Source organism: Lissotriton helveticus, chromosome 5_1 (genome assembly GCF_964261635.1).
Source record: "Lissotriton helveticus chromosome 5_1, aLisHel1.1, whole genome shotgun sequence".
In the NCBI taxonomy this organism is placed as follows: domain Eukaryota; kingdom Metazoa; phylum Chordata; class Amphibia; order Caudata; family Salamandridae; genus Lissotriton; species Lissotriton helveticus.
Genome location: NC_136065.1, coordinates 1,338,632,027 through 1,338,648,538, shown reverse-complemented (window position 1 = coordinate 1,338,648,538; position 16,512 = coordinate 1,338,632,027). Strand labels below are relative to the sequence as shown.

Sequence of the window (16,512 nt, the reverse complement as noted above, 5' to 3'; positions counted from 1 at the left end):
GTAAAAAATAAAATAGAAGAACACTTTGAAAGGGAAGAAAATGGTCTAGGAAGATGCTGACTGAAGTGGATGAGAAATGAGGGTGCTGAAAAAAAAAAAAAGGAAACAGAGATAGCAGATTGGAGAATGGGATGTTCATGACCAAGAAGCAGAGGTAGAATGACATGACAAAGGCCCATTTTGGGGAATACCAAAGTAGGGTGAAAAGATCTTGAAATGAGGGCCTGTGCCTTTTTCAGTGACTTCAGAAACCAGCATATCTAGCAGACAGACTATTGGTGTATTTTGTTCTCTCGTGCATCTGATGAAAACACACTCATATGTGAAGTGACACGTTCATCTCGCTGTTACAATAAGATACGAAGTGTGCATATATCTATGCCCAAACCTAGGGTTGCAGCATATATCTGCTGTGCCTACATATCTCACTAGAAGAGTTGAACCTGCCACCCAGGGAATACATGTACCTTTGGATCCAGTGAAAAGCAACTCATCTGTTGCATCTAGGCACAGGACTGGTTTGGAGTGTCCTTCTGCAACCGAGACACACTGCAGCGGAGCTGTACGGGCACCCTTCAGTCCACCTATGGGGTTAATCACACCCCTGTGCACAGGAAAAACACATGGTTAATCAAGGCAGAAAACATATTTGTTTAACTAAAGTAACAAAAAAGGAATAACTAAATACCATTTAGGAATATAGTAAATAGTGCAGAAATGTCTTACTCAGGTATAAACCTCTCTGGACAAAATAAGTGATATATTTTCAATTGAGCCAAAGAGTCCACTGTTCTCTATTTTCATTATTGTAACACAAATGTAGGTCGTTCAATGGGCCATGATAATAATTGTGCAGTAACTTCCATATGAACGTTTAAAGGGCTTATAGCCTTCAAATGAATATAATGAAGTCGGAGTCTGGCTTTGCAGTCAACAATAATGTTAATGTTGAAGCCACATAGACCATATAAAATTACAATTATCAATTCACACTGGAAACCAATACTGCTGAGGGGCCTCCAATCGGATGTTAAGGAAAATCTACCTTTGGAAGCTGGAACATGGCTTCACAGCAGATGTTATACATGTGGAGGAGGAGTACATATTGGACATAAAAGCTTGATGTAGGAATACATTTGGAGAAGATGTAGGAATACACTAGGGACAAGATGTTACTACAATACTTTCCAATGCACAGGGCAAAACCAGTGCATTGCTTCCCTTTGAAAATAATAAGCATGGTGTATGGGTTCCCAGTGAATTTTAAAAACTGGTTGCAAAGCTCACCATTAGCCAAGAAAGTTGTTGTAAGACTCCTCCCCACTGTCACTCATAAGTATGTTCTAGGTTTCTAACTGGAAGGCTCTACGTTTTTGGCAAAACTCCCATTCAATATCAGAATGTTGCAGCTTACTGATGCTCATATAGGACTATCTATTAGAAATTAAAAGACGAATGCGGGCTCCCCATTGAACAAAAAGGAGGCTGGCAAACAGATTCTCCTTTGCAACTATTATGGCTGGGGTGAGAACTTTCGGCAGTATCTTAAAGATCTGGGAACATGATGTCCTGCAATTATAAAGATGGTGTCTGACTCTACATAGGAAGGTGCCTGGCTTCCCACGTAAGTTCCACTGTAATGGCTCTTTCCAACAACTTATTCCTTGAATCTCTAACATATCCCCCTCACCCTGCACCTCGTTCATTCTACGTGATTATTGTTCTTCCAACTTCGGACACCATCTTTCCTCCCTTTTATTCCATGTTCCCCCCTTATTCTATGATGGAAAACATTTCAGTTCTCAAATGTAGTTAACCAATAAGGCTTTTGTTGCCCCCTCTCATCTTTGATGGAAAGGTACCTCCCATAGCTTCATATGGCTGTCCCCTGACGTCACTGATTACTCTCTTAAATATACAGTGTGGTAGAGTGCCTGCTGAAGCAGGCACTGTCTCTCTCTTCGAGCACTATGATGAAAGCACTTAGACTCGAGCTGGGTCTCCACCCCTTTGGTATCAAGGAGCAGGTGTTTCTTTTGTAGTTTTTCTTTGAATTGAGGTGCTTGTGATAAGAGAACTCATTATTTGGGCTTGTAAAACTGCTCAAAGGATTTGTGAGTTTTTGTGAAGTATGAGCTTGTTCTTGATGTCAATGGTATGAATGATCTTATTGCTCTCAGTACAGGAAATGTTAGATTTCTGTCAGACGTTCACTCATTTGAGGGAGACGTCCAGTAAGTATCAAGTGAAAAATCCTCACAAATCAGCTCTATATACCGAGTTTTTCAGGGGATGTCTAGCTACCTAAAGTCTACTCTTTACCCAAACTTACTGAGCCTATGACCAACAATGAGATGTTGATTAGCTCCAAAGTGCAATCAAACACATCCTCTCCCTCATCCTGCTCATTTGCCACGGGTTCATGGATGTGCGACAGACTCATCTCTGTGCTCTTTTGGTCGAGAACATGAGTTGGTAAACGTCTTAGGCTTTCATATATGTGTTTGCTGTGGAATCTCCCTCTGAAGCATTAGCTGCGGATAAATGAAATAAAAACGACGCATAGTGGCATTTTCTTTTTATTACAATTGTGCTTGCATTTTAGCTGTTTTTAAAATGTAATATTTGTTTGTGTTATAATCTGTACAAGGCCCAGTTGTCCCATAAAATAAACTACTCGAAATCAACTAAGAATGACTTAAATACAGCAAAGTGCCGGAGCAGAAAGTGTTGCCGGAGGGCTACACGACTTGTGCTCACATTAACAGCTTGGTTTTCATACCTTTTTACTCATTTTGACAGGCACACAGCAGTTTGCCCTGCCACGATGTTCACTGCAATAGTAGAAGTTATTGAACTGATAAATGATTATTTGAAATATGAAATGGGGAAGATATTAAACTCAAATAGATCAACCACACCATACATATTTAGGACGCTCTAATAATGGGCATTTTTCTAAAGAGTTTAGCAGTTCACACAGACATAAAAAAAGCAGCAGTCCTTGCCAAGGAGAATTCTGACTTTTATAGGACACAAATGTGCTAGGATCAAGTTTACAGTTGACCTTCTCCGTAATACGTGTTAATAATATGACGAGAAGAACAACTACGAGGCCCTTGATGTATGGTTACTTGATGGGCTGCGTGATTTGAAATGATATACTATTGGCATAACGGGGGTGAGCCATGCTGAGTCAGTCTTTCCCCCTCCCTCTAGGCAGAACAGTGGTGGAGCTGTTGGACTGCTGGTGGACAGATGTGGTCAAACCATTATCTCATAACTTAACACCCTTATTTGTAAAGCACAAGTTCACCCCTTGAAGTTTCCTGGTGCTCCATTGCAAATGTTTAGTCGTATTATTCCAATTTTCACCACAGGTGCAAATCTTCCTACATACTGCCACCAACAAACTCATGTTTCAAGTGTTCTGTTTTTTCACCTAAGTCAAACTGGTTTGCGCATGTACTAATCGGATTGGCTAAAATAGTTTTTGAGTGGCCTGCAGGGACAGGAGCAGAATGTAGGTGTCGGAATGAAATCCATTTCAAGACTTGGAGGGCAGATTGGAATTAATAATATTATGCACATTCCAACTTTTACGAGATGTTTCACCCACTAATGTCCATTATAGTGTCAATTTCTAGAGGATTTAGGGTTCCCCTCTGCAGGGAGGAAGTTTGCAACTGTGTCTTATTCTACGAATCGTATAGTCCATAGAAACCCTCACATAATATTCCTTCTTGCCGAGGCAGGTATGGACTGCCTGCAATTGCAAATAAAAGATTTGCATTTAGCATGCATCAAGTGCAAATTTCAGGTCTGCATCAAAGTGCTGTTTATACACTAGACTTGACTATGTAATGATGAAGGTGCTTTCATGGAACTACATCCCAATGACTCTTTAGGACCGGCCGGAAAGAAATTATGGCGGCAAGGAATGGGCAAAGGAATGAAGCAAATGCTTACATTGAACGACCATTTTGAGATTCAGAAGATAAAACCCTCTGTTTGTAGCCTCATCTGGGAGAAGCGGGATCCAGAGAATGGGGCCCATGACTTGAAGGACCTCCAGGCTTATGAAGTTATCTTAACTTTGGCCTATGGCTGTGAACTCCTGACGTGGACAATAACAGATTTCCCAATGATTACATCTTAGTGGGAGACTTGAGATGTATAGTTTGTGAACAACATCGCTGAGATTATAGCAAAACTCAAATCAGACATCCAGCCAAGGAGAGTGAGGAACATTGCAATAGACAGATGCTCAAGATGGTGCCAAACAGCCCCCACCTAGGCCCTGATTTGATAATATATATATACTTTAAAGGAACACACAAGACAGGGCACTAAAGAAATACCCATAGTGATTCCAGCCACAAAGGTACTGTATTCGAAACGAGACTTTTTGAGTCTAATAGATATTTGTGTTAATCATAAATACATTCAGAAAACATCACAAACACTTCAAATTGTCTTCCGTTGCCTTAAGAAATTTGAAAATGTTGAACTTTCCCACTCATCAAGAAAAATCTGTATAAAACCATGGGGCTCTAGTACTACACGGGAATAAGTGTTGCCTCATTTGAAGGTGCTTAAAGTACTAGCAAAACAGAGGCAATGTTAAAAGAATTTGGATCTGCAGACAGCCTCAGTAGCCCCAAGACGTACCAATATATTCTCAAATCAAATTCTAGCCTGCAAATATTAGAGGAGAGTAAATATTTAGTTTCACTAGAGAAGCTTTCCCAAGTTCCTGACTTGTGCCTTTTAGTAGGAGCACAAGGGTGCCCTGTTTAACTTTAACTTTACGCAAACTAAGCTTTTCTACTGTGTGTTCAAATGTTAGCAACACAAGATAATTTTCACTGTAATCATACCCAGCCAACCTGGGAAATGTATGCATAATATTTCTCTGTACCTTTACCTTTTGTTGCACTGTTTTATTCATAGTGTGAAATCTTTTCATAGCTTCTTCCTGCAATTTAAAATTTTGCTGAAAAGTTCTATGCACAGTGGCGTTGCACACCAAAGGACCAGTACTTATTTCTGCATTGAAAATCAAATGCAAACCCGTCATGTTCCTGTTGCATAAGTATGTGTGTAACTTATTGTTGCAAAAGTCACACATTTCACTCAAAGCGAAAAACCTTTTCCACTTTATAAAGTTGCAATATTTTCTAAGGAACCGTGATAAGGTTGCAAAATAATACTTTGCTGTTTCACAGCCTCCTGTCCAAAAAATCCACATATGTATCCCCAAGTATTTCTATAATAGCTCGACACATACCTACCATCATTAGAACGTATAAACGTAATGCTCTGAAATATGCTGGCCAGATTTTATGTTTATGAGTAAAAGCAGGACCATGGAAGCCAAAAATCTGAATTTATTTACCAAAACCTATGTCCTTTCCAGAGAGTCTTCATAGAAAGAAAGTAAAAAGCAAAATCATTGTGTTTTTTAGTTTGCAACGGGCACATTTGCATTCCAGGAATAATACCCACAAATTAGGGAATGGTATTCGACTAGATGGTTGTATAAAGTGCATAATGTAGAACAAAGATTTGCTCTGAATGGAATTAGGAGATGCTAGGATCATATCATAAATGCACCAGTCATCTTTCACTGTGATCACAAAGAATTAAGCACTCATTATGAGTATCCTCTTAATTCTGATTTGCTGCATTTCACCCAGACATCTCAAATGCAGAACTACTGGGATAAGTAAGGAATAGCCTTGGCGACATGAGATAGAATTCCAGATTTACCAAATAATTGCTCATTTCTAAGGGGACCCTCAGGGTCCAAACCCAGCCATGATGCTCTTCTACCATTACTGATGACCCCAGTATGGGCAGCTCCAGGAGGAGGTCAGAGGTTAGTCTCAAACTGCAAGTATTTTATTTATTTGGAGTTTTATACGGCACAAACATGTTAGGGTATCAGAGCGCTGTAGAAACAGCAGGTCAGTTATACATACAAGAAAGAAATGCAAAAGGAATACGTAATCATCAAAACATATACAATATAACACTCAATCAACAAATGTAAGCTCCAGATGTGCCCAAGAAAGCAGTAAAGCAGAGTAGCATCAAGCTCTTGAAGGAATTTATTCAGCAGATGCATTTTTACTACTTTTTTAAAGAAGATAGTTGAGGAGTTAGACTAAATTTCAGGAGTCAGTGCATTCCAAATTCTTGGGACTAGACTGGAGAATAAGCAGTTGTAAGTTTTCTTTTTGTTGAACTTCTGAGGTTTCAACAGTAGGGAGTTGGCACTTCTTACGGACCCACTACCACCAGACAGTTTCAGCTTCTTCGCCAAGTAAATTGGAGTGTTATGGTGCAGGCTCCTGGGTGTCATGCAGGCTATCTTCAGCAGGATTTTTGCAATCAATGGGAGCCAATTGAGCAGTTTTACAACTGGAGTAATGTGGTCAAATCTACGGGATACCATCACTTGCCTAGCTGTAAAGTTCAGTGTGGCCCTTAGCGACGCTATAAAAATAAAAAAAATCCTCGCTTTAGGTAAGCAAGCTAGAGTAGCACTCCCATAGTCTAATCAGGAAATGACAAGGGTTTGAACAGCTAACTGAAGGTCATCAGGAGGCAAAAAGGCCTCAGTAAGTTAGGATGGTAATTGGCTCCCCTTGTGGTTGCACAGATATGGTCTTACATATTCAGGTGTTTGTCCAGAGTGTTGCCTAGTGATCTAGTGGAATCAATTACGTGGGGGGTACAGTCGATAGCTATAAGTTGTTTGAGCTTTTTAGTGTGAGGGGCAATCAAGAAGAATTCAGTTTTGAGGCAGTTGAGCATAATGTGATTACGGGTTAGCCATAGTTGGCTTTTCAGTAGGGTGCAATTGAAAAATTTTATAATTTGGAGAGGAATTTTTCAGGTACAGTTATGAACCATTGGTGTGGTACTGAGTGTTTCAGTGCTTCAGAATTTCAGTGCGAGGTTCCATGAATACGTTGAATAACGTGGGCGAGGGCGGTGATCCTTGAGGCACTCCAGTTGAGACTGGAGTAATATCTGAAAGGGTTTGGTTGACTTTAATTATTTGTGTTTTGTTATGTAGGAAAGAAGCAAACCAGTCCAATACGGGACCAGATAGCCCTATCCTTCACTCCAGAAGGTCAATCAGGCTATCATGTTTGAAAGTATCGAATGCCGAGGAGAGATCAAAAAGTATGTGAGGCACAATGCGTTCTGAATCAAGTAGTCTCAAGGCATCATTTAAAATGTGTATTAGAGCAGTTTCAGTGCTGTTTCCTGATCTGAACCCAATTGGCAGTGGTCAAGGAGATGAAACTGCTCATTGTAGTTGCAGAATTGCAGGCGTACGCATTTCCCCAGTAGTTTTGCTAGAGTTGGCATGTTCATGATTAAACAGAAATTGTTGTGGTTTGACTGGTCTGCATTAGGTTTTTTTTTTACGTTAGGGGTAACTTTACCTATTTCTAAACAATCAGGAACTATGCTCTGAGAGAGGGAAGCGCAGACAATCTTAAACGAGAGTGGATGTATAGACAATCTAAACTCTTTGATGAGCTTGGCGGGCAGAGGATTATTGAAGTGGGTGGAGGGTTGGATTGAGAATAATGTTTTGGAGACTCTCTGCTTCTTCTGGAAATGTGACAGTAGTCCAAGTAGAATTTTGTAGATTGACCCATCAGAAGGGAACTAACAAAGTGCTGTACAGGTAGGAGACTGGGCTGGACCTGGCTTAGTTGACTCTGTGAGGCAAGTTGCAATTCAGCTTCAATCATCTTAGTCTTTTCAGTGAAGTGGGTAATGGTCAACTGTCTGCCGAAAGGTAGCTAGATTTGCCAATTGTGTCTTGTTTTATGAGTGTGAATATCTTTTTGGCTGTGTTTTTAACATTGTCAAGTTGTGTCCTAAAGACCTTTGTTGAGAGGCTCAATTGAAAATGGAAGTCACTGAGGTTTTGGTCAGAGTGCATGCTGACGCTACTTTTGTTATGTTCACATATGCTCTAAAACAATGTTCATTAATTTTGAATACGTATGATGAATTAACATCGAGATGTTATAGGCATCAGCAAAATTGCTGAATAGTTTTTATATTAAGGTGTTATATTAAGGCAATCATGCAGTAGACATAAAGAGGTCGAGTAATGGCATTGTATCACTGTGCACAAGGTCACCAGACATGTTGCATGCTGTTCACTACGTGATGTCATCTTTTTAGTGACTGGCCTGATTTCATGCAGCAGTGGGTGGATGAGAACAGGAAAGAGAAAGAAAGAAACATACATACATACATACACACAGTAGGAGATATTCTAAGGCTAATTGTAAATACAGAAAAGGCAATACCTCAGAACCTCGGAGAAAGAGGAATCACTGTCGTCCGACCTAGAGACAGGAGATTAGCAGGATTAGGGGGAGAGAAAAACACAGACAACACAAGAAATATTAGAACAAGTCCTATAGCAGGGGGAGAGAGTTAATAGAATCTGAACAGAAAGAAAACGAGACAAAGAGCATTTGTCAGTTAGAGGGAATGGAGAAACAATAGACTGTGAACTAGGGAATGGAATGAAAGAGAACAATTGGAAAGATGGATCGTATGCAGAGGTGAGCAACTGGACGATTTCCCACTGGTCAGTTGCCTCTGAATAATTGGCAGATATATATGCCCAGACGTCATTGGCCATGTGATAATGTAATTGGTTCTGCACCAGCCCTATTGGCTTGTCAGAGGCTCTCAATTGTTCAGTACTTGCTGGACTTCCTATTAACCACATTATTTTAGATTCCAGTGTAGATCTTCCGGTCCTTAACCTTAAAACAAATAATCACCACTAACAAAAATATCTCTCTGCCAAGTGACTTGGAATTCCTTGATCAGTCAGTCCTACAGCATGCTGATGCTTTCTCCAAGCACCATACAGATTCCCTACAGAGTCTTGCTTCTGTTATACAAAATACAATAACACAATTTTCATTTCAAATAGTCATACCTAGGAGTATGGGGCCACATGTACATAAGTTTCAATTTGTGATTTCCTAATTGCAAATCTTTGCGATTCGCTATTAGGAAATTTGTGACCCTTTGGGAATCGCTAAAAACACAAGGATGGTGGCCTGCTGGGGACAGCAGACCACCATGTCTGTGTTTCAAAAAGAAAATGAAAAATGTCAGTTTCAATTTTAGGTCGAGCCTGGATGGCACATGCACTGCTCTGCGAGGCATGCTGTATTCGAGTATGGAAGTGGTGAAAATAGAACTATCTCTGGAATTCCTTACTGACCAATATTTTATCCTGAGTGGCCCAGGATATTTTAAAAAGGAAAGGGATAACAACAAGATTAATAATTGATCTTCATTAACCTACTGGTCTGCTGACTTCTGATTCGTTAATAGGCTTGTTAGTCCCTCCTTAGTACCGCCTTGTCTTCATTTGTAACCTCCCATGAGGACTGGCCCTTTTACTTCTGTTGTTACACGGTATGTCATATTCAGTCTGTAAACACTATTTTCTTTAATGAGTTTTTTTCTACTGCAGGCACGACTTGCTTCCCTGCAACATTCAGCTGGCCATGCCAAGTTTCACTTTCCAAGCAGCCCAGGACAATGGCGGCTGCTTCTTTGAAATGAAATAGTTCTCACACTTACAAGAGTTTGAGCTATTGGCATTGTAAATGACAATGCCTTTTATTTATGTGTTAATTATCAAAACAGATAAATAAAAGGAATTGCCATTTACAATGCCAATAGCTTAAACTCTTGCAAATGCAAGACCTATTACATTGCAAATGCTTGTTTAAGAGTGGGCTGTGGTCCATGGAACAAATGCCTGCTCTGAAAAAAAGTTTTTGCATGCATTCACAAAGGGGAAGGGGTGCCCTGGGGACACCATCCCATTTGCGAATTGTTTGCCACCTACTTGAAGTAGGCCATAAAATGCGAAGGTTTGCCACTGCATTTCAGTCGCAAAACATTTGTAAATAGCCCTGCTAGTTGCAATTAGGAAGGGATACCCTTAACACTCCCCCTTCCTAATAAGGAATCGATAACCCATTTAGCGATTAGGTAATATGTTACTGGAGCACAAAAGGGGTTTGGTACATAGGAAAATGCATTTTTCCGGTTGCAAGTGGGTTTGCCACTGGGAGAAACCTACGCACACATGGCCCTTAGTCTTTCTGCTACTACAGTCAACCTATCAATTTTTACAGTAATCTGCAGGAATTACGCAGCAAATATCAGCTCAATAAACTTGGATGAAAGACTGTTTCTTCAAGAAAACGGAATTCCAAAGTACATTTTCATTCAAGCCTTTGGTTAATTTTTAGGGTTTAAGGCGAAGATACTTTAGGGTCAACATTATTTTTTTTAATAATACCTGTTAGTGAGAAAAAATTTCAAACTGTTGCAATTTGTGGACATTGGCAGTGTTCCACTGGCATTAATCTTTGAAAGTTGTAAGGCTGACCTCTTTCCTAAAATCTTTCCTGAAAATGGAAGCACCCTTCCCATCATCAGTCCAGGCAGTCTTATCTTTACAATACAGAGCAGAAATTCGCAAACAGAGCAAAATCCTCCTCTGAAATTTAGTTCAGCTTTTTGGTCTTTTGGCGGTGCCTTCGGTGCCTCCCTCATGAAAAGCTGACAAGATCTATACTTATAGAAACCTTCTGCTAGCAATATTGGCCAGAGTCTCTAGTGTTTGCTCTAAGTCTTGCGTTGCAGAGGCTTACACTAGGTATAGTTTAAAGGAGACCTTGCTTTCTTTGTTCATGGAATACATATATGTAGCTTCTCTTTGATCAATTTTATAATTCTGTGTTCTCTTTTTCATAACGATATTGAACAGTTACATTGAAATAATATTGTCCTAAAGACCAAACTCCATATAAAAATAAATTACATACCTACCTTATTATCAGCAATTTTAGGTTGGTGCACATAGAACACTCGTCTTCATGTTTGAAGAGGTCTACTTTCACTCTCATGCAACTCACTTTAATTGGCACATCTCTTAAAGGGTTAGTGCTTCTTTGATCTCCACTTCTCTTCAGTGCAAGTCTTAATTGCTCTGGTGTTAAGCATTCTTGTCCTCCTGCTTAGTACTGTTGCAAACCCACATGTTCACAAATATAATTACCCTTTCTGTCATCCTTAGAAATGTACACTGGAACTGTTGAACTTGCCATGTCACCACAAAGCTCTTAGAGAGCTCACAATCAGGGTTATTAAACCCCTGGACCTGACTGCACTAGGTACAGAGACGGTTCTTACTTGTCAAGCGCAGACCCTTGACTCTGGTTGCTGGTGAGGCGTGAGAAGACATTTCGGTCATTCCGTGTTCGCATGGGAGGAGAGGAAGGCGGAGTGCCATTGGCTTCTGAAGACCTGGAAGAAGGAGTATATGTACTTATGAATTGGTATTTATGTAGTGTAAATCTAGCTAGGAAGCAACCAAACACTATAGAGTAAACAGCGGTTGGGAGCCGAGCTACAAGGTCATGTACAACAAGCATGGAATTACACAAATACATTTTACACTATATATATATATATATATATATATATATATATATATATATATATATATATATATATATATAGATCATTGAGATTTTAAATATTATGGGTAAGTGTATATATATCTTCTCAGGCCAACTTTACAAACAGCAGCGTGGAACAGCAATGGGCACGTGCTTCGGCCCCAGCTATGCAAATCTGTTCGTAGGCTGGTGGGAGAAGCACCTGGCCTGGAGGGACACACCAGAAAAATGGATGGATCATATTGTATTATGAGCCTGCTACATTGATAATCTGTTCATCGTGTGGAAGGGCACCCGCCTGGCTGCAGAGGAATATGTAACTTTCCTCAATTGCAACAGCCTCAATTTGAAATTCTGTGGGAGTATCAGCAACACCAGTGTATGTTACCTAGATGTAGAAGTCTATATAGACAATTATAACATATTGACCCGCTTGTTTAGAAAATCTACAGTGGGCAATGCGGTGCTTCATGCTAGGAGTGCCCATCCGAGGAGCATGATTAATAATATCCCCTATGGGGAACTCCTCCGTCTAAAAAGAAACAGTACAACTTCCAAAGAATATGAAAAGGCAAGGGAGGAGGCCTTTTGTAGGTTTATGAACAGAGGATATTCCCATAGTATTCTACATTAGGCATCTGAGAAAACTGACTAAATAGACAGACTTCATTTATTGATACCTAAGATCTCTAATCCCCAAACTGAACCAACTATTAGCCCAGCCAGAATGATCACACAATACAATGCCAAATCACCAGAAGTGGTCCAAATATTTAAAAAGAACTGGCATATTCTTCGAACAGATACTATTCTTAAAAACGTTATTCCAGTATACCCACTGATACCATAGAGACGTGGTAAATCGATTGGGGAACACTTAGTGCAAAGTAATCTTAGGTCACCTGAACAGCAAACAACAAAGGTCAGAGGGTTTTATCGTGCCTAAACTGTAAGGCATGTAAACATAGTCAAAAAGTTCTAGACTATAAAACCCTAGAAAGTGGTGTGACCTTAAACAAAAAGAGAAAAATCAATAGACTTTTAAATTGTAATTCTTGATTTACAGTGTATGTTTTAGAATGTCCTTGCCCTAAAAGATATGTGGGCAGTATCATCCACCCAGCAAAAAAAGTATACTGAAACATATGCGAGCCATTACAAAGAGAGATCCAACTTACTCAGTGGATCACCATTTTGAGAATATTCACAATAGTGATTGCAACCTTTTACAGTTCTCTTGCATTCACCAGGTCCCCAAGAATGAGAGAGGGGGAGATAGGACCAGAGCTTGAGGGCTCTAGAATCCAAACACATCACTGATTTGCAAACTAGAGCCCCTTTAGGCCTTAACATTGATGAGGAACTATGGGCTCATATGGAATGATATCATATGAGCAATTCCATCAACATTGCCCCTGGTTCCCCTTATTAATCCTCCTTGAATATGAAATCAGCCTTTAGAGAAGTCCAGTTCTCTGGAAATAGGTTTGTCATTTATACTGGGTCTCTAGCTGTCCTCACATATTCCGTTTGCCCATTCAGGGCGCAATTGTGATAATATGCAGGCACTCATAGTGGTTATAAGGAAGACGGTAATCTATTTAGATGCAAAAGATAGAGTAATTTCAACTCTTTGATAACCATTTTCTTACATTAACTTTTCATAGGACGCATTTTTGTATTATAACCTTCGATTTCTATGAAATATGTTTTTTACCACTTTTAACCACTTTGCAATTGTATATATGTATATACTATAATGGAGTACCTATTTGACACTGACTTGCTTGTATCTGGAACAAGCTAAGCCTTGTATTCTACATTATGTAGTAGTTGTATTTAGCCATCTTTTATTTCCATTTTTTGTATTCACGTAATGCACGTCTGCACTTTATAACGGTGTTTTTTGTGTATTCTCGCTGACATCGAAAAAGGCAGATTGCCGAAACGTGTCTGTCAGTACGGTGCGGGGGATTCGGGGGGGGTTTAGCAAGAAATAAATCCCATTGTAAGCAAGGACCCCAACTGGATCGCTTGAAAGTGTGGAGAAATATATATAGTTGCGCACCGCCCCACGAACGAAGGGGGCCACTATGTGCGGATGTTACCACACAATCTCAGTGGAGTACGAGTGAGGGATTTAGGATTGACACCCTCGGCTGAGGCCTATCTAAGGGCTTTAAAACTGAACAGAAATTAGTGCTACCATTTGGGGTTTAATAGCGGGACTACAGCTCCCATGATGCCCCTCCGCAAGGTTAACCATTGCGAGTCATCTGACCGGCCCATTTGAGGGCGTGGGATCACTTCTTAAAGAAGGGAACTGTGACAGCAGCACGCGATCTTTCCGATAAACAAGCCTCTGAAGAAGAAAGGATTCGAAACGCGTCAGGCAAGGACATTGGAACGGCTGTTTTATTGAATCAGCTGATGGTGAACATCTATACCCAATAAAAGCTAGATGCTGACAGCTCGTCTCAAGTGCAACTCACTGCTTTGGGCAGACTTTGAGCACGATATTTTTGGCGGCCGCCCTGCCGCCGAGTTGCGCACCACCCCACGAACGAAGGGGGCACTATGTGCCGATGTTACCACATGATCTCAGTGGAGTAAGAGTGAGGGATTTAGGACTGACACCCTCGGCTGAGGCCTATCTAAGGGCTTTAAAGCTGAACAGAAATTAGTTTTACCATTTGGGGTTTAATAGCCGGACTACAGCTCCCATGATGCCCCACCGCAAGGTTTCAATTGCGAGTAATCTGACCGGCCCATTTGAGGGCGTGGGATCACATCTTAAAGAAGGGAACTGTGATGGCAGCACGCAATCTTTCCGATCAACAAGCCTCTGAAGAAGAAAGGATTCGAAACGCGTCAGGCAAGGACATTGGAACGGCTGTTTTATTGAATCGGCTGATGGCGAACATCTATACCCAATAAAAGCTAGATGCTGACAGCTCGTCGCAAGTGCAACTCACTACTTTGGGCAGACTTTGAGCACGATATTTTTGGCGGCCGCCCTGCCGCCGTGTTGCGCACCACCCCACGAACGAAGGGGGCCACTATGTGCGGATGTTACCACACAATCTCAGTGGAGTACGAGTGAGGGATTTAGGATTGACACCCTCGGCTGAGGCCTATCTAAGGGCTTTAAAACTGAACAGAAATTAGTGCTACCATTTGGGGTTTAATAGCCGGACTACAGCTCCCATGATGCCCCACCGCAAGGTTTCCATTGCGAGTCATCTGACCGGCCCATTTGAGGGCATGGGATCACATCTTAAAGAAGGGAAATGTGACGGCAGCATGCTATCTTTCCGATCAACAAGCCTCTGAAGAAGAAAGGATTCGAAAAGTGTCAGGCAAGGAGATTGGAACGGCTGTTTTATTGAATCGGCTGATGGTGAACATCTATACCCAATAAAAGCTAGATGCTGACAGCTCTTCTCGAGTGCAACTCACTGCTTTGGACAGACTTTGAGCACGATATTTTTGGCGGCCGCCCTGCCGCCGAGTTGCGCACCACCCCACGAACGAAGGGGGCACTATGTGCCGATGTTACCACATGATCTCAGTGGAGTAAGAGTGAGGGATTTAGGACTGACACCCTCGGCTGAGGCCTATCTAAGGGCTTTAAAGCTGAACAGAAATTAGTTTTACCATTTGGGGTTTAATAGCCGGACTACAGCTCCCATGATGCCCCACCGCAAGGTTTCAATTGCGAGTAATCTGACCGGCCCATTTGAGGGCGTGGGATAACATCTTAAAGAAGGGAACTGTGATGGCAGCACGCAATCTTTCCGATCAACAAGCCTCTGAAGAAGAAAGGATTCGAAACGCGTCAGGCAAGGACATTGGAACGGCTGTTTTATTGAATCGGCTGATGGCGAACATCTATACCCAATAAAAGCTAGATGCTGACAGCTCGTCGCAAGTGCAACTCACTACTTTGGGCAGACTTTGAGCACGATATTTTTGGCGGCCGCCCTGCCGCCGTGTTGCGCACCACCCCACGAACGAAGGGGGCCACTATGTGCGGATGTTACCACACAATCTCAGTGGAGTACGAGTGAGGGATTTAGGATTGACACCCTCGGCTGAGGCCTATCTAAGGGCTTTAAAACTGAACAGAAATTAGTGCTACCATTTGGGGTTTAATAGCCGGACTACAGCTCCCATGATGCCCCACCGCAAGGTTTCCATTGCGAGTCATCTGACCAGCCCATTTGAGGGCATGGGATCACATCTTAAAGAAGGGAAATGTGACGGCAGCATGCTATCTTTCCGATCAACAAGCCTCTGAAGAAGAAAGGATTCGAAAAGTGTCAGGCAAGGAGATTGGAACGGCTGTTTTATTGAATCGGCTGATGGTGAACATCTATACCCAATAAAAGCTAGATGCTGACAGCTCTTCTCGAGTGCAACTCACTGCTTTGGACAGACTTTGAGCACGATATTTTTGGCGGCCACCCTGCCGCCGAGTTGCGCACCACCCCACGAACGAAGGGGACCACTATGTGCGGATGTTACCACACGATCTCAGTGGAGTAAGAGTGAGGGATTTAGGATTGACACCCTCGGCTGAGGCCTATCTAAGGGCTTTAAAACTGAACAGAAATTAGTGCTACCATTTGGGGTTTAATTGCCGGACTACAGCTCCCATGATGCCCCACCGCAAGGTTTCCATTTTGAGTCATCTGACCGGCCCATTTGAGGGCGTGGGATCACATCTTAAAGAAGGGAACTGTGACGGCAGCACGCGATCTTTCCGATCAATAAGCCTCTGAAGAAGAAAGGATTCGAAACGCGTCAGGCAAGGACATTGGAACGGCTGTTTTATTGAATCGGCTGATCGTGAACATCTATACCCAATAAATGCTAGATGCTGACAGCTCGTCTCGAGTGCAACTCACTGCTTTGGGCAGAGTTTGAGCACGATATTTTTGGCGGCCGCCCTGCCGCTGAGTTG

At 41.6% G+C, this 16,512-nt stretch overlaps 1 protein-coding gene across 4 annotated transcripts in view; it reads right to left on the bottom strand.

Annotated features, from left to right (window-relative positions):
* Positions 1-16,512, bottom strand: part of KIF21B (kinesin family member 21B) — a 493,467-nt gene that overhangs the window by 63,839 nt on the left and 413,116 nt on the right. For 2 of the 4 annotated variants that reach the window (XM_078644203.1, XM_078644204.1), the window contains exons 27-29: positions 11,278-11,391; positions 8,349-8,387; positions 468-604 (exon numbers count right to left, since the gene is read on the bottom strand). In XM_078644203.1, the coding sequence (XP_078500329.1) occupies positions 468-604; positions 8,349-8,387; positions 11,278-11,391 (290 nt within the window). The remainder of the gene's footprint in view (positions 1-467; positions 605-8,348; positions 8,388-11,277; positions 11,392-16,512) is intronic. The other 2 variants (XM_078644205.1, XM_078644206.1) reach the window with 1 other exon arrangement.